We start from the raw sequence: 22168 nt of genomic DNA on the forward strand, positions 1-22168 counted from the left end.
AACGTGTTACCTGGTATTCGAGAGCATTCAAGTGAGTTCAATATCCTTCACTACCCAGACTATTTTGCCCAACTATTTATGTTTCTTTACCTTTTACAGAATTGACGACTACAATAAAAAAAAGAAGAAAACATTTTATTGATAATGTAATATGGGAGAAATTTAGAAAAACATACATAGAACTCCCTCAATAAGGAAACATACAATATCAAAATATGCCAGAGTTAGTATATCAAAACAAATTCTCTAATAAGAGTTTCAAGTAATGCAATCATAAAAGAATCTGGCTAAAAAGTAACATATATATACTGAGATGTTTACTGTAATAGTCCTCTAAGAAATTAAAGGAAAGCAGCAGTAGATCTGTTTAACTACAGACACATATTTAGTAAATATATTAAGTGTATTTATATAATAAAAACTGCCCTGCACATTCATCACTACGTCTGTATCCTCCTCTATGTGGTAGTTGTCTCTTTGGTTCTACAACAAGACTGCCCAAAAAGGGACAAAAAAGGAAACAAACATAATACTTCTGAAAAAAAGAGACCCAAGCCCATGAAGTACAGCTTGTTGGGAAGCCCAATTAACACGAAGCAGAGAGCTCGGCACGCTGACTCAAGTCCTTCGTTTTCAGGAACATGGAAGAGGAAGTTTCTCTTTTCTGCGTCAGGATGCCAGATTCCTACTTGCTAGTTACAGGCAAATGCTTTCAACCAAGTAGACTGAAGTTAACACAGCTACTGATAGCGCTTACACTGTTTGCTCTATTAAAACAGCCACATACGTTATCAAACTCATTTTTCAGTTACTTCCTTTGAATAGTCCCAAATTTCATGTTTTCTGTCATAAAACTTACTTATGGGAACACCATCCTTCAGTTAAAAATGAAGCCCTGTCTTGTTCAATAGGTAGATTCCAAGCAAATAAAAATTCTCATGTCATTAATCCTTACTATTTGCATCTTTCCCCATAAATAAGATTATAGTACATAATTTACAGTTGAGAGAGGAAAATACCTTCAACTTCCATGAGATAGTGTTTGAAAATCCAATACCTGAATTATCTAGTGTACAGCTTAATGAGCTGCTCAGTCTACACCCATATTAGGCTTAATGAAGAATGAAGCTACACAGAAGTAGGACTATTGCATTTAGATCAAAATGCTGCTCTACAAACCATGACACTCCAGTCCTACTATCTTAGCCTACAGCAATCAATAGTACAAAGCATTCATGAACAATCGCAGGGGAAGGGGAGGCAAACAGAAAAGTTAGTGTTTTGATGGAAAACCTGATTTCTAAGTCTTGCAAAAAGCAAAGGCACTACATCCTAAGCTAATTATTTAAATAAAGTCTGTAACTTGGCCAGCCAAGTTACAACATATACCTAAATATCTTTCATCTACCTTTGCAGCTGATTTATGAAGCAAGTTGTAATACGTCTCGATCAGCTTATGTGACAAAATAGCCACTTCCTCTTAATCATTAAAGGAGATATACAGCTACGATACTTAGCCAAGCTCATTTGAACACAGTTTATTTCCAACCATACCATGAGATTTCAAGTTGTAGGATAAACTGGAGTTTCTGGGTATAGGCCTTGTTTTAAGAAGTGGTCAATCAGACATTAAAATAATTTAACTACTATGTCATCATTTTGACAGTCAGCTTGTATACCAATTTTAAAAGACGTTCTACATCTTTTATTAACCTATTGAAAGAAGTGTCAGATCTGAAACTTAGTAGCCCTATTTTACTGTTTTACAAGAAGAAAATGTTTCAGCTTTGTAAGTTGTTTCATATTTGGAGGCTCTAATTGCAGCTATATGATCACAATTATGTCAGTCTCATGCAGGTTATCACTACCGTAATCACAGCACTCCTACAAGATGCAGCAGCCTTCAAGAGCAATGGCACTAAGCACGTCAGCAAACAAGTCCCCGTCTCATTCGAATGATCTGTAGTAAAGCAGCTTGGACATCTTCATCCATGTGACCCTAGAGCAAGCAAACACTTCGTTAAAAGAAAAATTAAAACTCCCATAAAGTGTCAACCATCCATTACTAACTAACATTAGGAGATTCTTCAAAATTACCCAAAAGTCTTAACTCATTGCTGTATTTTCACCACTCTCTGGGAAAATCTGAAATACTTTAGGAACCCTGTTGTTTTTTTCTCATGAGAGAAAAGGGTCTGCCACTCCAACACAGCAGTTTCCTTTATGAAAACGTGAAGTGGGAAAAATTACTGTTCCTATCCTCTGGACTGCACAGCCTGCTGCTGTAGTTACGGTCCCTCTCGTGCAGTATCTGAAGTCATAAGGCTCGACCTGGCTGATCAGCTCTTTGTTCACTAAGAGCCACTGGATAAGTCCGCATTAAGTTTCCCACTGCTACTTGACTTCTCTCCAGCATTACCTGGGATGATGCAGAATTAACAGCATGCTCACATCACCAGCCGCCACCCCCCTTCAAAGCAGGTTACTGTTTTATAGAGTTACCCGTAGACAAATGGTAATAAGAAGATGGCACAATAAGACCACAGCTGTGGTGCGTGTTTGCTTTTCTGTTGGATCCATCCATTCTAAATCAAAACTCTCAACATGAAAACAGGTACTTGATGCTCGTTTCAAATTTGAGGTCCTCCAGTATGGCAGTTAGAAACATGTCTCAAGAATCTCTACATTGAGATGACAGAGTAAAACAATCTGAACTTGGGACTATCATACCTGTACAGCACTAAGAAGATGTGTCCGATAAACTGAAACTACCTCTTGATGCTGCCTTTTAGCATCCTATAAAAAGAAGACAGGAAGAGGAGGTGAAGTCACAAATTCTTAGCATCTACTCTTGCCTATTTCCAACTTTGCGGGCTTGGGTTTGTGCACTTACAGACTAGCCAAAGCAGAATTTCAAGGTTAAAGTTAGCTATATCCCCTCCATTAATCAAGAAAAAAAGTCACTGCTTCATTTTTATTACTTACTTGCAGCAAAGCAATTTTGCTGAAAGGCTATCAGGGACAGGCTGATCTAGTGTGTCAGCCCAGGTGCCGAGACGAAAAAACTTGTTTCATCAACAGCATTAGCTATTTGTTTAAAAACACCCATTTAAAAACACTTTGCCTTAGAGGGGTCAACCTTGCAAATACTATTAAAGATATATCCAACTTCTGTACAGATTTACAAGTAACTAACTATGCTCACATGCATAGCTTTAATTATGAGCTTTATTGAAGTCACAGGGGCCACAAACTTGTTTGTGCACAAAACCACAGTACTGACCATAAAGTGTTCCCCTTTACTGTTAGTACTTAATGATAAGCGATAGACTTAACACTCTTTGCAGAAAAGGGAACACAGTCAAATCCATTAAGAAAGGACCACCTCACTTTCTTTCGAACTGAGAAAATACACGGCTGGTGGGTTTTGCAAGAAAATATTAATGTAGAACTTGCATACAGAAATGGTCTTGGCATGAACTACAGCAGCACACCTCATAAGTGTAAGTTCTCTCTAAATTGTTTGTGTCCCTTTCCTTTGGAAAGCTTCCCAAAAATAAAAAATTCAAATACTCTACTTTTGAAGTCTAAGCCTACAGTCAGCCCCAGTGACCTCCTTTATACAAGAAACCGTAAGCTAGGCTACTGCATTTCAGACACCGCCTGGCATGATTACTTACAGCTAGCTGTTGTTGCAGTGTTTTCACTTGGTTCTGGAGCGTTTCAACCTGCTGGTTCTGCCTCTTTGAGGGAATCCCAGTGGTGTATGTAAGTTGAGACAAGCCATTAAGAGCTTGTTTTAACCTCTCTACATCATTAAGCAGCTCTGTTATCTTTAAAAAAAAGCACACAAAAACCTCAGTTAGGGATTTCTCAATTACCAAAAACTAACCAGCTTTAACATTTTTTAAAGTCTGATGAAGATCAGCAAGCATTGAAGGGTCCGTCCCAGATTGCCATCACACTGGCTAAGAGACTTTGCAAAGACAGAAGACTTCATTTCCATGACGTGCTATCGCTGGTTCACGTTCTGCTTCCTAGCACCAGAATCTGTAAGGTGTGGAGGTGTGGACCCTGGAGGTCAGCCAGTGACATGAATGACTTAGGCTCTAAAGATATTCTACGTCTAATTTCTAAAAAGGACATTGAACAGTCAGAAGGCAAGCCAGAGATGCTAAACAAATACAGCTCTAAACTACATGCAAATATAACCTATCTGAAGGAAGACTACAAGCAGCATACATTTAACATAAATACAAAGCACAGCTCTCAGAACAACACAGAGTGCCTAATATCCATGTCAAATATCTCCCAGGTTCAGAGTCAGTCCTGTTTCTTACTCCTAGATTTTACTGTAAGAAAGTGTTTTCACACTAACAGTCTGCTAAAGTGAACCAGACATATTTAAGACCAATAATAAGCCCCATTTAGGCATTTCAAAAGCTACTTGGTCACAAAATCATCTTCCTTACATCGGGCTAACATCTTTCACACAGAAAGCGCTGAAGTAGTTTATCAACCCATGGAAACCAAGCCAGGATTTTTTTTTTATTTAAATGTAAACTGAAAACATTCCAGTCACTAAATTGATAGAAGAATGAGCTTATACCCCAGAAGTCTGAAACTCAGCTTGCAAGTTTTAGAATTTAACTACAACAAATGATGCCTGAAACATAGAAGGAATTAGAAAAACTTAGTATAATGCTACCAAACCCAGGACTTCATCTTCGTAGCTTTGGGCCAGCCCTGGGCACCTAATGCTCAGTACACAAAGTCATGCTTGAATCCCTAAGTAGCCATGTTTGAAGTCCTTATTGCTAGACTGAAACAAGAGCATAAACTGGCACGTCCTACCTTGTTATCCTTGGCTTCCACCTGCTTTGCAGATTCCTGTATTCTCTTCTGCAAGTCCATAATTGTTGTCAGTGATTTATCACACCTTTCTTTCTGGTCTTTGATTTCTTGCTCAATACTGCAACTCCGTAACTGAAGCAGCTCCTTTTCATCCTTTAAAGAAAGCTCGCTCTTTTTAGCTTGCAAAGCCTCCTCACACGCTTCCTCATACTTTTTATTCATATTGGACAAGTTTTCAGCTATGCTATTAATCTGGGCCTCCAGAGTGCTTTTCATGGATTTGTATTCTGATATGTCAATCACTTCTTTGCTCTCCAGGTCTGTTAAAGCCTGCTGAGTAAGCTGAATCTCAGACTGCAACTTCAGGATTTCCTCATTTTTAACTTGGTTTTCTTCTTCCTTTTCTTTCAAGCTGTTTTTGGTCACTACAATTTCTTGTTCCAGCATTTCCTTCATTTGAGTATATTCTACCAAAGGTATTGAAGATTTTTTTAGATCTGCCAGTTCCTGCTGTAGTTCTCCTACTTTTAGTGTTTCTTTGTCATAACATTCCTTCTTACTTCTGAGGGCTTCCTTTAGATCCTCTACGGTGTGTCCGAGAGCCGCCTTCAAGGCTTCAATTTGTTCTACTGAAAGATGCTGAGCCTGCACAATGACAGGCTGCTTGGTACTCTCTTGCAGCTCATCCTTCTCTTCTTTCTGGCCTGTGTATTTCTGCAGCAATGCTCTCAATTGCTTATTCAACTCCTCCATTTTGCTTGCGAACATTTTCTCCATTTCACGGGACTTCTCGGCAAGGATGTAGTTCTGCTGCAAGTCATTCTGGATGGACAAAACACCGGTTTTGAGCTTTTCATTCTCCTGTTTGCACTTCTTGGTTTCCTCCTCGCTTTCTCGGCACTTCTGCGCCTGTTCCTGCAGCTGCGCTTTTAATTCTTTTACTGTGGCTTCAAAGCTTTGTTCTCTGTCTTCAAAGGAGGCAATCGGGGCGTATTTTGACTTAATGCATTCTTGAATTGTGTCGAGTTCCTTCTTCTGGGCTTCGATTTCTGCATGCAACTGTAAAATTTCTTCTTGCCCCCTCTTATATTCAGCCATAATCGCGACATTGTTCTCCTGAAGTTCTTGCATGCTTTTATTTAAAGTAGCCACTGCAGTTTCATGATCTTTCAAACTTATATATTCAGTTTGTAATTGAGTCTGTAAGAGTTTCACCTTATTTTTCAAAGTTCCATTTTCTTCATTTACTCTCATGAATTCTTGCTTTACCTCTTCAGTTTTTTCCTTCAGGTCTGACAGCTCCCTGTTCGTCTTTTCTAGTGTGTTATTCAGGACTGTTTTAACCTCTTCATGTGTCGTAGCCAACACGTACTGATCCCTGAGAGTCTCTCTCATGGCTGTGTTTTCAGAGACTAGTTTGCACGCTTTTGCTTGTTCATCCTCATACTTTTTCTGAAGCTCAGCAAGCTGCTTTTTAAGTTCAATGCCATTAGATTTTAAAGCGTCCACTTCTTTTTTGTGCTGCTCTGGAGACAGGTACACAGCTTGGAAGTGGCTGATATTCTCGCTTAAGTTCTTCTTCTCTGCCAGCAACTTTTCAGCTTCTGCTTTGCTTTCGTTGTACTTCTTTGTTATTTCAAAAAGCTTTTTGGTCAGGTCACCAACAGTCAGATCGTTTGTTTTCTTCAATTCTTCATGAATTTTTAAAGGCACATTCTGGCTTTTAATTTCAGTTTTCAGCACTTGGATTTGCTGCTTAAGCATCTTGTTATCGACCTGCAATCTTTCAAGTTCCTTCTGCAGAGTCTGATTCTTCTGTGACAACTCAGAAATCGTCTTCCCAAGCTCCTCGTTTTTTCGCTCGAACCCACTCCTCATTTGTTCGTGGTCTTCTGGCTTTACATGCTGAGCAAGTTTAGCTTTCTGACTCTCAGATTCCCTCTTTAAAAGCAGAATCTCTGCCTGCAGTTTGTCACGCTCTCCTTCCATCTCTGCTAACTTCCTTGCTTTCTCATTCACTTCGTTTGATAACAAACTCTTCATGTTTTCAAACTTCTCTGAAGTTACAGAGCAGGCTAACTTTGCTGCCGTTTCTTTGAGCTGCCCTTCTAACTCCATCACATTTCTTCCCCTTTTATCTCGCTCCATCTCCAACTTCACAAGTTCCTTCTGCAACCTTTTATTTTCTTCCACTAGCCTTCCTTCATCTGTCTTGAATTCTGCCACCAGCAATTCATTCTGCTTAATCTGGTTCCTTAGTTTTCCCACTTCAGCAGAGGCTCCTTCATACTTCGTTTTCATTTCTTTCAACTGATCCTTCAGCTCCTCTGTTAGCTTACTGTTTCCCGAAGCAGCTTCATTAGTCAGGTGATCTTTCAGAGCAAGAAAGTGGGTCTGCATTTGCTTAACTTTGCCTTCAGAGTCAAACATTCTTTTCTGTACATCTTTTAAAGCATCTTCCAGTTGTTTTATCTGTCCATCAGATTCCGCCTTGGTTCTTTCACACTCTGATGCCAAAGCTTTACATTCAGATACCTTGTGAGACAGTTCTCTCTGCAATTTGCTAATTTCTTCTTTTGCCGCACCATAGCAGGTCCTCACGTTGTCGAGTTCTTTCTTTAAAGCTTCCTTCTCTGAGCCGGATGATTGGTTAGGCAGGGAGAGCTCCAGGGGTCTCAGCATAGACCTAGACTGAAGATAAATTGGCACAAAAATGGAAACCCGTTTACAAGTGTGACAAGTCACATACCTATGAGCTGTCATATACATAACTGCCTTAAGTTCCTGTTGATACGAGCATAAAATTTGTCTGAGATTTTTTTTTTCTTAGAAACACACTAATCTGTTCTTGCCCATATTACAGAACACGTGTATTGCAGCTTTTAACAGTAAAAATCTTGAATACAGCTCTACATTACTGTTTCCCAATCATCGGGCCCTACTGACATTAAAGTGCTGGTATAGTATATTCATTTCCCTTGTTATTCATATTTAATCACTCATCTGCTAGAAGAAATGTAATTTATTAAGAGATTTCCTCTGTCCCTCAAGCATGTGAAAATAATTTTAAAAGGAATCAGAACAGAGTACGTCATGGTTAACAGAACCTTCACTCTGAAAAGACTGAGAACAGCCATTTAATTTACTGTCCAGTAAAAGATATCTCAAAAATCCCAATTTTGCCCTCCTGCCATGTGGTCTTCGCTGCCAACCTTCTCTTCATTACGAGCTGTGATGGCTATGACATGGCATGGCTTGCTCCAGTGATCTCAATCGTGTCCCAAGGACCAGAAAGCAGTACGTAGCTTCCAGACATGAACAGCTTAAAGCCACTTAATTCCTCCTCGGGATATGGTTTGGGTTTTTTTTTAGTTGGTCAGCTTTTTGTGCCCACACTCCCCCTTTTTTTTTTTTTTTGAAGACTTGCACATCAACTCATTTTAAACTTCAACTAAGAATAAAAAGATCCTAAGACCACTTGGATAGCCGTACGTAAAACACGGCAGAAGAGACTGGATTTTTCTGTGTTACCAGCAGAACACACAGAATACATGTATCAGTGAAACCTGGCAAGAAAGCATAGGACGTTAAGATTTATTTCTAGCCATCACTCACTTCTGGAAGCATTACAGCTGAAACACTCGAGCGCAAGAACAGTTTTTCAGTTCGGACCCGTCCCTATCACGTATGACTCACTGCAAGAGCCAGATAGGCCTCGTTAGTATCTGATCTGTGGCTTTAAAGAGGTAGCTATCAATCCGCAAAGTTGGCACATAATTAGTATACAGCTCATAGGAAAATAAAGTCTTCGGAGGGTTAGCTGAATTTAAAATAGGAAAAAATTATGGAAGTGAGCACCCAGTTGCACTTCACGCTGACTGCTGATCCAGCAGTCTGCTGATCCAGTTTTAAGAATACTCATTACAGACCGCTTAGTAGTTGACATTTTCACAGCGTTTATAGCTGTGTCACACATGTGACTCTAGAGGGCACCAGCAGTTAAAAATAAACAGAGCAAAGCCAGTATTACAGAAAATCTTGTACTCGGAAGTAATGTTTACCATATGCACATTTACAAGTATATTTAGCTTTCCCAAGCATAACTATCTTAGAATTCTTTCAAGTGGCAAAATATTTATTACCTGTGATTCCACAGCAAACACTTGGCCCTGCTTAAGTAATAAATCTTCTTTTCCTGGATTTGCAAAGCAAACAGCATTTAGTCTCTGTTTAAAAACAGTAACACATAATCACAAGAACTACGATTTTCCTTCCTAATTTTATTCTGTTCAATGGGACTGCGCTAGGCTGCGGGCTGGTGTTTAAGTATCTGGTATTAAAACAACTCCTCCTTGATTAAGTCACATAGGAAGTCTGGACGGACACTGGCGAACAACAAGAATACCCCTGCTGTGCCGGGCTAGGTATTGCTCTGCAGAACAGCCCCGAAAGCCACCTTGAGCTAGCTGCATGCCTGCACATGAACACACCAGGGACAAGCACCCTCTTGCACTCCAAATAAGTGATCCTTCCTGACAGGCAGCCAAACAGCTCTCACAGCTCACGACAGCTTAAGTAACATTTTAAGTTACACAAGTGCAAGACGGGCCTGTAACCAAGTTGGATGCAGATGACTTCCATTTCTGGACATGGAATCATTTCTAATAGAAGTGTAAGCTGAGGTCTTGTGTTTAAAGTCGCTTTCAAACCTGCCTACACTCAAGCTTTCACGATGACCACAGTTTTCTTGTCATGAGCTAGACATGAGTGTTGTTTAAGTTATGAAGAATGGAAAGGGGAAGACTGAGTTCGGAGCACAGATCTTGCTCAGCTTGTTTTTCACGTTGTTAGAAGACGTAGCAGAGTTACAATGCACATTTCACACGACCAGTCACACGTAAGCGAGACGGGTCAATAGTGCCCTAGCACTTGGGTACAAACCTGGCTGACAGCCGCCTGAACATGAGCCAGCAGTGTGCTCAGGTGGCCAAGAGGGCCAATGGCACCCTGGCTTGTATCAGGAACAGTGTGGCCAGCAGGAGCAGGGAGGTGATGGTGCCCCTGTGCTCAGCATTGGTGAGGCCGCCCCTCGAGTACTGTGTTCAGTTTTGGGCCCCTCACTACAAGGAGGACATCGAGGTGCTGGAGCGTGGCCAGAGGAGGGCAATGAAGTTGGTGAAGGGTCTGGAGCACAAGGTTTATGAGGAGCGGCTGGGGGAGCTGGAGGTGCTCAGCCTGGAGAAGAGGAGGCTGAGGGGAGACCTTACTGCTCTCTACAACTGCCTGAAAGGAGGTTGTAGCAAGGTGGGGTCGGTCTCTTCTCCCCAGTAACGAGTGATAGGACAAGAGGAAACGGCCTCAAGCTGCGCCAGGGCAGGTTTAGGTTAGATATTAGGAAAAACTTCTTCACCGAAAGGGTGGTCAAGCATTGGAACAGGCTGCCCAGGGAAGTGGTTGAGTCTCCATCCCTAGAGGTATTTAAAAGCCAGGTGGATGTGGTGCTCGAGGACATGGTATAGATGGGCTTGGCAGTGCTGGGTTAACGGTTGGACTCAATGATCTTAAGGGTCTTTTCCAACCTTAACGATTCTATGATTCTATGATTCTATGATTCACAACTGGGGCCGGCTGACTGCGTTCTCAGGTTTGAAGTGTGGACACACACACACACACACACACTAAGCTTGGCTATAGTTAAGACCAACAAAAGGAAGAGGTGACAAAAAACCACTCTTTGTCTATGTATTCTAACACTGCATCATGCATGGCGAGTTTTAAGAATTAAATATACTTACTATTACCAAAGTTACTTCCAGATCCCACAAAGTCAACCTAAAAGCAAACAGCAAGAAACATAAAAAAGTGAAGCTGAAAATTCATTTCAACTTTTTACTATATGTTAAGCTAGGGATTAAAGGGCAGGGAAAGCTTTTACAGCGAGATAACCGTTTAAGACTTTCAGCAATTTTAAATTGCTGAAGTGTTTACTACTGTAAATATCAATTGCTGTATTACATTTCAAATCAAATTAACGTACTTCATAATATTTGAGTTTAGCTTTGAGAGCTTCAATAGTTCTTAAGCTTTCTTCCTGCTGTTTTTCCTTGGTAGTTAGGATTTTCTTCAGCTCATCTTTCTGAAAGAGAAGGAGTGCCCAATAGCCAAAGCCACAAGAACGGCCAGATTTATAAGACCTCAAGCAACTTTTTTAAAAGTTTAGGGAGAACTTCAAAGATCAGCACTGAAAGAATACCTAAATTTTTGATTCTGAAGTTCTTCCACAACACTGCTCCTCTACAAGAGGAGTCTTGAAGAATGAGTCAAGGGAATATGCACCAATATAATTTGCTATTAATTTATTTGCATTTATTAGTCTTGCATTACTGAAAGTCACTAAAGCGATACTTGTAATATTAAGTTTGCTTTAAAGGTGCCATAGGGATTACATGTATTATTTGTAGTAATAGAAGTGCTGTGCAACTGTATAAACTGAGTACACATCTGTAGATATTTCATTTAGCACTTATAGGTAGCTTTTCTTTTCTCTATAGTTTTAAATACCATTACTTAAATGCGATAGTCACTTCCCCTATTTCGTAGTTCTATTACACTTTAAGGTGATGTATCGTACCTCATTTTCAAGATCATCTGCAAACATTTGCTCCTGCAAAAATAACAAAAAAATTCCCCCACAAATCATTTTTTCAATACTGTTTAAGGGGCTTATACACAGTTCATTAGTTAGCGAGTCTACCCCAGCTTCTAATGCTACCTGCTTCTGACTGTCCCCCTTCCATTTACCATCTAACCTCTGGCAAGAGAAAAAAAAATAGAGAAGTTAATGTTTGACAGAGCCATGTCTCTTGACATGCTCACTGGGAAACAGGAATATCTTTTCAGTTATCTACATCATATATTACTGAGGCAGAAAAGTACAGTTTTTCAGTAGAAGTGTGTGATTTTGGAAAGTGAGTATTGAGGAGTTTGTGGGGTTGGTTTGTTTGTTTTATAAAGGCAATGCTCAAGAGAGAAGTTCAGACAAGCCAATGATTACAAGAAATATTCTTTCCATCCATGTGCTACATTTAGGGGAAGCTGGATACCCTTTTTAAATGTACCTCTGCAAAAATACACTGAAGGAACAAATGTGAGCCTCCACAAAGAAAAAAAAAAATCCTGTTTTTGTTTTCTTCAGTTGTACTGGTCATTTAGACCTTTAAGAGAACTTTTTAAAAACAGGGTTTCAAATTTGCGTGAGAAATTCCCTATTGAAAACCCTTGTTTCTGTTTTTGCCAAATGAAGATTTTTCTCCGTGTTTCCACTTAGAACAGCTGGAAAATAAGCAGTGGCTATGATAAAGTACTGACACACAACGCCTACGTTTGGTCATGCAGAGGAAGTTTACTCTCCAAATTACAACATGCCAGAACACCTCATGGTTCACATTACGGTGCAAGATATAGCCATAAATGTTATTGCTCAAATTTGTGAGTGTCAGTGAATGACGCTGTAACACAGCTCCTCACATTTTGAATATTGTTACAAGATCAAAGACTTTTGCAGCAGCAGAAAATGACAGTGACACATATAGAAATAATTCACAGGAAAGCAGTGAAGACCGCATCCTAATTATACATGCTTTCCTTTCTGCTTCTGTCAGCCTCCACTGTCAGGTGGTTATTACAGCTTTCAAGTCAGGCTGTTCCGACACTAGGTTTACCTCATTCAGTTGTAGCTGTAGCCCACTGATTCTATCCAGCAGCATCCTTTGCTCCTCTTGCACTTCTCTCATTCGATCTTTCAAATCTTGATTTTCTAACTCCAATTCCTTAAAAAGTAAGTAAAAAATAAAATTAAAAAAACAAACAAAAAACCCAAAACCACCACACTACACACAGATTGGGAAAACTAAGGAATCTGAACCAACAATTTTAACAGCCATTAAAGACACCGAGCCTTGCCTACCAAGTCCCCTAATGATTTTGTGGCCTTACTCCAGCTCTGTTTCATTCTGAAGGTTCACATAAGCACAAGCTCCAGAGCCCTCAAGCTTTTCGGCTCTAGGTAGCTCATTCTCATATAAGTGTACATACAGGTTTTGGAAGCATGAGCAGAGTAAGATTACACTCAATGGTGACAGCACCCAAGAGGCTGCTTATCTGCTGTCTGTTAACAAGTAAAAATAATGTTAGAACAGTTCCTGAAACCCAGCCACTGCAGCCAAAGGTGTAATGAAAAAGCCTCACCGGCATGAAGCACAGCAACCTTTAAGCGCGCTAACTGTTCCAGCGGCCACCAGAATCACCCTAGTAACGTGCAATAAATCCAACACACGAAAACGATAGGTCTTTGCGCTGTCAGTCAGGTCAGTGCTCACATGCAAACAATAAAGCATATTTAACTCTTGCCTGATAATCGCTTCTTAACTGTGGTTAACTACTTTAGCTCAAACTAGAAAAGCTGCATTTAGAGACCTTTATCTTTTTGTTGCAAAGCATTTCAGAATGAAGGCCTCAATTTCTCAGTGGTTTGTTCTCCACAGCTTAAAACGTTGTTAACCTTTTTGAAAACTAATGACATAGTAATGAGATGAGAAAATTAATACTGGTTAATAGAACAATTATAACACAGGTTATTTTTAGTAAGACACTTAAACACACATCTCTTGACAATGTTAAAAAAAATAAATCTTCCTGGTTTGTGATTTTACTGCAGGCGAAAGCAGACAGAAGGTTAAGAGATGGGAAAAGTTAAAGACATGAAGCGACTTGCAACTATATTACACAACCAAGTATTTTTTTTCCCCCTCAAAAAGTTTACAGCTCATCTGCATAATTGCCACATTACACAGTCATGCAATTAAGTTTTAAGTAAACAGCAATATATGACCTTTCTTAATGGAATCGCTAATGCTTACTTACAAGCACATCTTGTCTTTATGTCTGGTTCATTATGCATATGGGAATATGCAAGTCAAATCCTTCTCACTTACCTGAGCATTATGTTCTTTCTGGTACAGCCTGACATTCACCTCCTCCTGCGCACGCAGCCGATTCCACTTCTGTGACATATCAGTAACCTGTTATCGCAACAGCAAAGAATTAATTTATGTTCCTGTGTGTTCTGCAGACATCCATTTCTGGGGACAGGGGGCTGCTCTCAGCCTCCACTTCAGCTTCCACTGGGGGGCAATACTACCGATATTCACATTTTGACAGATTGCCTCTCAGTAAGAGGTCACTCATGATCTCATCCAGACAGTAAATGGGATGCTTGTCAAAACTCTAATCCTGAATATGCGCATCATCGCATATTTTTCAAATAGAAATAGACACACCATCTGATTACAGAGGGAATCTTCTCAGCTACATAGGAAGTTAAGAATTCAAAAAACGCTGAACTAGTTTTGCATCACAGCAGAGTCTTAATCACCCTCTCAACCATACCAGCCATACGCTGCCTTAGGAGATACTTAGCATAAGCAGCCTTACCTTTCGTTCAGGCTGCCCTTTCTTCATGGTATCTCTTGCTAAAAAAAGCACCCGAAAAATAGGAAGTTAAAAAAAATGCATTTCATTCAGACTCATGCAACACGTTCAGCTAATTCTGTCAAGTTTCCACCTTGGGAGGACATTTCAAGAAACAGATTCACCGCCCCCTCCCCAGTTAATCAGATACAGAAACATTCACAAGTACAAAGATTTTCTATAAATAAGGCTGAATAACTCCTATGATCAATACCGCAATGCCAGGTTCAGCAATATTAATACCTTGAGGCATCAGAGCCTGCATTAACCTTAAAAGTTTTACTAAAACCAAACAAAACCCAAAAGCCTTCTTTCCCCTCCCAAACAGGCAGTTCATCACCTTTTTGTTTAAAGGACTACAGCTGCCCTCCAGAAAACAGTTCCTGAAGACACAGCAGCAGGAAGATACACAATTCAAATAAAGAATAACAAACTGTTAGAGCCACGTTCTTCATACCTTTGCTGGAATCCTCAACGGCAGCTTTTATTAAAGCCAAAATGTCAATATTGTCACCAATTCTGGCATAGTAAGCACAGTCATGACCAAGGCCATCAGTCAAACTAGCATCCGCACCATTTTTGAGCAAAACTTCTACCGCATCCTTGCAGCCGTATTCACAGCCTAACATTAAGGCAGTCCTGAGGATGGGGAGAAAGATTGCATTCAGAGACTCCAGGATCTGGCGCTTTAACGGAGCAATCGCTTACGGAAATAATCCTTTGTACGCTTAAGTCTAATCATGGAAACTTGAGTGAAGGAATCTTTCCTCTATCAAGAGAGGAAACTCAGCTTAAAAAGTCATTTAGTCAATGTTTAAATATTTGTTAAAAGGCAAACAAAAACACTATAATAGCAGTATTTTCATGAAACCCAGCATAAACCTATTGCCTTTGAGAGAGCCACACAGTGTTTTGAAAACTCATGTGACTTTTGGCTTCCTCTCTATTTAGATACAAATCTCAATAGACACAACAAACACAAGACAAAGTTTGGGGGGCAAGCACTTGGGAGCCCTGGCAATGCCTTCCAAACGCTTGCCAGCTTCAGAACATGCCATGCAAGGACCCATGCCTCGTCCCACAGCAGCCTCATGTCCGTTGGCCACCAGGCCATCATCCTCCAAGAAATAACTGGCAGACGTAGCAGCTACAAATAGAAAGCCCTTCCCCGACCCCTTTGTGAATATAGAAGCAAACATTTCAAGGCCTCTAGGTCCCTTTGGAGCTCCAATGGGACTCAAGTACTTCTTGACAGAGTACCACTTTTGTCATGATCCGTTTTGCATATTGAACCCAAAGGGTGCAAGATGCAGCTTTGGACAGACAAACCCTTAAAGCAACCAACTGCAGTTTCTCTGCTGGCAGTAACAAGCCTCTATGTATTTTAGATGCAAGAACAAGCAATAAAAAGAGGCCACATTTGTGTTATTGAATTGGACATCGAGTTCTAAACTAAATCCCAGGTTCTTTTCCACTGCGTTTAGCATATTTATTCTGCAGCCTGAAAGCCAAGGGACAGCTTTCTACCCTTTAAATGTCAGCCAGCATTGTGACAGCCCTCTGCATGCGTTACCTGTTTTGTTTGTCCCTGGCATTAACATCCGCTCCTCTGTCTATCAGAAGCTGACAAACCGCGGGACGACACATCTGAGTGGCCAGCACTAGTGGTGTCCTCCCGTCCTGAGGAGAGGAAGGGGGGGAAAAAAATAAGGAAAGGGAGAGAAAGCAGCGAAAGCACAGGAACTCCAATAGGGTTTGTACAGGAGAGAGCTATAAGCAGCAACTTACTCCGTCTTTTGAATTCACTGAGGCCCCATGATCACACAGTAGTTGTATGCTAGAGGAACAGTCCGACATAGCTTTCAAGAGAAAAAGAAAGAGCAAGTTACACTGCTGAAAACAACCTTCATGAAACCTCAATCACCTCCCTGGGTGTATCTGTTTCACAAAAATTCACGCAACTGAGTTAAAGCATGACAAGGCTCTACGACTTAGTTCTCACACAGCCATCTCAAAAGCACGTGAAAGAAATCAAACACTACCGTTCAAGACACCTCAGAGCATAATGAGGCTTCAGACAATCCAAAGGAAAGGTATCTTAACCTACTAACATCATTGCTCTAAAACACTGCTCGTGATACTTGCTTAAGATTTTACTAGACAATTTATGAGCATCAGAAGAGACTTTCAGACCTAAAATCTCTGCTAAGTCCGTTAACAAGTTCATTATTGAGGACAAATATCATGACAACATAAAACGTTTTCTCCCACTACAGTCACCAAAATGAAAAAAAAAAAAACAAGAAGAATTTGGCCCATCTGAAAATTAATCCATTAATTAAATCTAGATTTCATACTGCAGTTACCAGAAAAGCAAAACCTTTTACCTGCATCATGAAGAGCAGTTCTTCCCTGAAGATCCACATTCTCCGTTGGACAATTGTACTGTTAAAATAAGCAACCCCGGTTATCAGTTAGGATATCAGATTGCACTTACAAAGCATGAAATGTTTTGAGGTTTGAATTAAAACAATAAAAAGTGATTTAAGAAAAAACAGTCTGTAGTTTACAAATATACTGACACACATGAAATAAAGAGTTGTGCGTACATGCACTTTAGTGTTCTAAACCCATTGATCAACAGTTGTAGAAGTAAATTAAGACCGTGCAAAGAACGTGCGCAATTCATCACAGGCTTTTCACAAACACTTCCAAATGTTCGCTCACTATGGCTAAGATTCTCCACTGCTCATCATTACTCCTTTGCTACCAGTATCACGACTAGTTCTGGCACTCCACAGAAAATGTGCCACTTACATCTGCACGGAGACATGCATCAAATAAACAGAAGGTGAAAAGAACCCATTAAAAGCTCAAAAAAAAAAATCAAGTGAGCATAAACTGCCCAGGAATAAATGAACAAAAAAAAATAAATATCACACAAACCTAAGACAACCCCCCACTATAGTTTCATTAATGAAAGATTATGGATATAAATGCCCATCTTTTGAAGAAAACATTCTTGAGCAGACCTTGCAGGGTTACTGTTCCTAAATGCAGGTGTATTCAGAAAAGGAGCACTAGCCTTTAGAGGACATTCAACTCCATTTTCTTTAAGAGGTAGAAACTACAACTTCATTTGACTGTCTATGTGAAGAGAAGAAAAGATGTTGATTTTCTTTATTTTAGCACTCTTTCAGCCACAACTTGCTATTTAATATAAAAAGGTCTTTTCCCTATGACTGTCTTATTTTTAAAAAATAATATAATTGTTAAAAAAATTTAAAGAGACACAAGTGGCATATCCCAATTTCAAATCAGTATATTTAAGAGCACCTTTTTTCTTCAAGAATAAAAACCATAACAACAGACAAGTTGTATTTTTCAGTACCTGCAACAGCTTCTGCAAACATAAAGCATGTCCGTATTTTGCAGCTAGGTGCAACGCGTTTCTACCTAAAAAGGGAGATCGACATCAATTCAGGATCTATGTTGCACATGCATTTAGAAATACCACACAAACTCAACATGCCTATGCCGTTTCTCAAAGTCTGTTACTAATCACATAATGCTGCTTCGTAAGAAATTAATTTGTACTTCACTAAAGCATTAGCACAGTTTATTTCACCTCAACAAAAAACTGCCTTCTGCCTCCTCCGTAATTCCATATGCTCCATTACTGTTCACGTGTTAGATGTATGAAGCATCAAGATACACGTGTGTCATTAGACCGCTCGATTGATTTCACAACAAGAGACAGTTTAGGTCAACATCCACATCATTTCAGATACAATGGTCACTTCCCCCCCTTAATTCTGCTGCTATTGTAGCTAAGTCATCTGTCTCATATATACTTCACTATTTGCTAAACAGTCTTTTCTTATTTCAGACAAACTGCAACCAAGGACTCAAGTTCATGAATAGCAAAATTAAGCTCAAAATACTGCAAATGACTCCACATAAGCATTTAGAATAAAAGAAATCTGTCATGAAAAGGAAACTAGATTATTTCTGTAATGAAGCTGAAAACAAGGCAATATTTGTTAAGCATGTTAAATTATGAGGTGAACAATCTGAGGCAAAATTAGCACCTATTTTTAATTACCTCTTTCAGAACACTTTCACATAAACTCTGATCTCACACATGCAAACCAAGAAGGTAGCACAGAGGCACTCTGAAAACTGAGGGCTCGGTATGGGTGTGCGAACACCTACCGTATCATTTAATTCTAATCCTCATTGTGCACAGTACAAGCCTCAGTGAAATGCACCTAGTATTTAAATGAACACAAATTCATTTAAAACAGTTCTTATACTGTTATTCTCAACCAGAAATACTGATCTCACCAGTGAGACTGGAGCAGACTACGTATACAGTTACAGCAGCACAAAGCCAACGTTCACAGGTTCTGCTGCGTGTCAGCGGCATTCACGAACTTACATGACTGGCCATGACCAGCTTCTTGTAAATTCAGCAACAAGTCACACAGGTAATTTTTTTTGCCAACCACAGGGAAATCCATGGAAAGGAACAACATCTACCCTATACCTTAGCTTAATCCCACTCCAAAATAAAAAGCAAGCTGAGAACTTTTGCAAGTTGTACTTGGACACTGGAGGAAGCCTACCTGCAGCATCAGTGGCTGTGATATCAACTCCGTGAACAAGGATGGTGTTCAAGCAATCCAGGTTTCCTTTTGACGCTACAACATGGAATCTAAAAATAGAAAACGCCTTGCTTAAGCACAACTGCTTTATAGACAAAAATGGTAATATTAACCGGGAAAATCGAAGCAAACAGCTGCATACTGAAAGCATTATACAGTACAAATCCAGCTTTGGACAGCATCCAAATCCAGTTAAGAGTTTTGCAGATTTTACTTTAAGGAACAAGATGACTTTTTGGAGAAGTAGTCATTATTTACTTTGAATCAGTGAGCCAGGTGAAAAACCAATACACTTCCCATTTCTCTTTAACATTCAAATCTGGCAAGAGCAAGTATTTAAATACTGATCTTCACTTTGAAGTGAAGGCTGTTTATGAGAATTTGACATTCTAGCTATCAGGTGTTCTAGTTTAGATGAAGCTAGAATCTAACATCATGTATTATACAGATTTGTATATTAAAAAAGAGTTTTTAGAGCAGCAGCAAGATTTAAGAATTTGGTAACTTTCAGCAGCTTCCCAACACCATTACTGGAGTACTGGAAGTTACTTACGCAGATCTCCCTTCCACATCCAGTTTAGTGGGACTGACTCCTTTTTTGGCAAGGATTGCTGAAACCTTTTCCACATCGCCCCTTTCAGCTGCTTTCATTAACCTGTCATCATATTTGTTCCAGTCTGTGTTCAGCTGAATAAGAAAGAATTAGAAAAACAAGTGAGCTTACGGTACAGTATTGACCTACTAGAGCAACTCCAATAAAAGGCTGAATCACATGCAATTGGCAGGGGGGTAAAACAAAGAATACCTTGGTGTACAGACAGAGTCGTACCTCTGAAGGTGTTTGGAGTTAGTTACGTATAACACCAGTGTAGCATTTCAATCAGGCTGTTAGCATTGAATGTACAGTGCTCTGAGGCAGTCCGGTTAAGTCACTTTGGTCCCAAAGGAGACCTTTAGGATCAAACCTCCTTGGCTTTCCTCATTCTGCTTTGTTCTGTCTAACAGGACTGAAACTAAAGCCACACACAGTAGCTCCCTATCCTCATTCTCAAAAAGTTTTCAGTCTCTCATATTGGGTTGCTTTAGACGCCTCCTGGCCCCTCTTTATCTGCCACGTGAGGCTGCCCAGACAGCTATCTTTTCACCGCATCTTGACTTTCTCTTCTCTCATCGTGGATACTTCAATCCTGACCAAAAAATTAAGTCTCTCCCCTCGCAGCGGTTGATGAACAAGCATGAAAAACTGCTACATAGGGCTGTGATAAACTACGGACTTCACACAACAGAGGAAGGGCTAGCACGCGTACTTGTACACATACACACTTTATAGAAGAGCAGCTTGTGATATCTCAAAAACATCACCGTGTGCCTAGAAGGGACTTCAGAGGCCATGCAGACAGGGAGCCCCACGCAAGACCAGCTACAGCTCTGCGCTGTATTCCTCGTGCTCATCTAACTCAAAAGCCGCACTGAAGGAAAGGGCAGAGCGTCCACGGGGACCTGCAGCTCAGCCCTTCATTAATCGTATCGGAGAACATTTTTCCTAATGCCCACTTACCACATTTTAATCTCTCCACTATGCATATTAAGAATTCCCCCCCCTTTTCTCTGCAGCACCTATATATCTGAAGAGCTGTCTCCTCTTAGTCTCAAGCCCTTTAGGGAAGGCACATCAACTGTCCTCTCGCATCAGCAAGTCAATTAACTCCATTAGTTATATGAAAACTGGAGGTTTTCTTGTTCATCTTTATTGTCAATCATTTGACTTGTAATACTCTAAAGAAAACAAGTGTTTCACTTCTATTCATTAAGTATTTGTGCATGCCTCAAAAATTACAAACTAATAAACAAGACACAACACAAAGGAACAGGTAAGTGAGGAACTGCAGGTAGCAGAGTCCAAAATAGCACCGCTAACAACTTCCAGTCTAAGCCATCATCTCCAGTGTAAGCTTTTCAGTACCCATTAAAAAATGGTTTCATAAGGAAGTGAGCAGGTAAGACACAGCTGCTACGATTTTCACCTCTACCACCCCTTACATAGTAAAGGTAGCGTAAACTCAGCGGGTGAGACTAAGCTTTGACAGATATTTGAACAGGACAATTATGAGATGTCACCAGCAGCAGACTTCAGTTTTCACGAATTCAGCAGTCAGCAACACATGAAATATGTACTAAATTTAGCCCTCTCTAAACCAAGCTCACATTTATCAAGAACAGCTGAGCTTCCTAGCTTTACTGAAAGTTACACTGCCTTTCATGTCCAATGCATAACCAAAACCAATGAAAACATCAGAAAAGCAAAAAGCAGAGACTATTTTCACCTTACCAACTCATACAAGTTGCTTTTCCTCAAAGTATTCTTTCGCCCACTCACAGGGCACAGAGTCCAACGCTGCTTCCCACCCCACGCAGCCGCAGGCTGCTGCCGAGAGCAGCATCCCTCCCTCCGCTCCGTGTGCCGCAGGCCGGGAGCGCGCTCGCCCTGCGGCTGCCAGCAAGCTGATCCCTAAAGAAACATCCACAGGGAGACCTGCCACCAAACCAGCTCGCTGGCCTGATCCGCCTGCAGCAGGTACCAAGGAAGGAAAGGCACGAGCACACAGCAGGGGACGGCAGTGGATCCGATACGACACCGGACCGTGCCCCAACCCTGCACGGCACAAAACCCGATGCTGAAATGCTGCAAGTCAACCTAAGTACACACAACATCAGTACAGAAACTTACTAACTCAACACATTGAATTTGGCCATTCTTAAAAATAAATCTGAACCAGCTCCAATAGGTCCCACGCAGTTTTCAGATTTTAACATCAAATGGAGGCGCTAAAAATATGCAAGAGGACACAGTTTTTCCTGACTCTGTCAGACTGTTCAAAGGGTCAAACTTTAGCTCAGTGTGATATTCAAGAGATGAATGCCTATTGAGCAGTAGAAGAAAGAGTTTCAAAGTTTATAGCTTTAAGTTGCCTGCAATTACCAAAGCAATGTGGAGCGCCAAGAAAGTACAAGGCAGTTATAAATAGATCACCACACATTCAGTCTCAGACATTCGTCACCCCCCACTTTTTCCTTGTTTACTTCAAATTTAGAATTTCAGGTCACAGGCCAAGCATCCC

General features: G+C 40.4%; 1 protein-coding gene across 2 annotated transcripts in view; it reads right to left on the reverse strand.

The window, feature by feature from the left end:
* Positions 1-294: 294 nt before the first annotated feature.
* UACA (uveal autoantigen with coiled-coil domains and ankyrin repeats) overlaps positions 295-22168 on the reverse strand; it is a 34900-nt gene continuing 13026 nt past the window's right edge. Inside the window, exons 2-19 of one of the 2 annotated variants that reach the window (XM_082321629.1) lie at positions 19603-19736; positions 19011-19099; positions 17774-17838; positions 16770-16827; positions 16171-16241; positions 15956-16062; positions 14840-15021; positions 14347-14384; positions 13848-13934; positions 12576-12683; positions 11486-11518; positions 10892-10990; positions 10650-10686; positions 8997-9049; positions 4855-7545; positions 3681-3833; positions 2731-2796; positions 295-1999 (exon numbers count right to left, since the gene is read on the reverse strand). In XM_082321629.1, coding sequence (XP_082177755.1) covers positions 1928-1999; positions 2731-2796; positions 3681-3833; positions 4855-7545; positions 8997-9049; positions 10650-10686; positions 10892-10990; positions 11486-11518; positions 12576-12683; positions 13848-13934; positions 14347-14384; positions 14840-15021; positions 15956-16062; positions 16171-16241; positions 16770-16827; positions 17774-17838; positions 19011-19099; positions 19603-19736 — 4143 coding nt within the window. In that variant the 3' untranslated portion in view covers positions 295-1927. The remainder of the gene's footprint in view (positions 2000-2730; positions 2797-3680; positions 3834-4854; positions 7546-8996; positions 9050-10649; positions 10687-10891; positions 10991-11485; positions 11519-12575; positions 12684-13847; positions 13935-14346; positions 14385-14839; positions 15022-15955; positions 16063-16170; positions 16242-16769; positions 16828-17773; positions 17839-19010; positions 19100-19602; positions 19737-22168) is intronic. The other variant, XM_082321630.1, reaches the window with a different exon arrangement.

The sequence above is a fragment of the Platalea leucorodia genome, assembly GCF_965183815.1.
Source record: "Platalea leucorodia genome assembly, chromosome: 9".
In the NCBI taxonomy this organism is placed as follows: Eukaryota; Metazoa; Chordata; class Aves; order Pelecaniformes; family Threskiornithidae; genus Platalea; species Platalea leucorodia.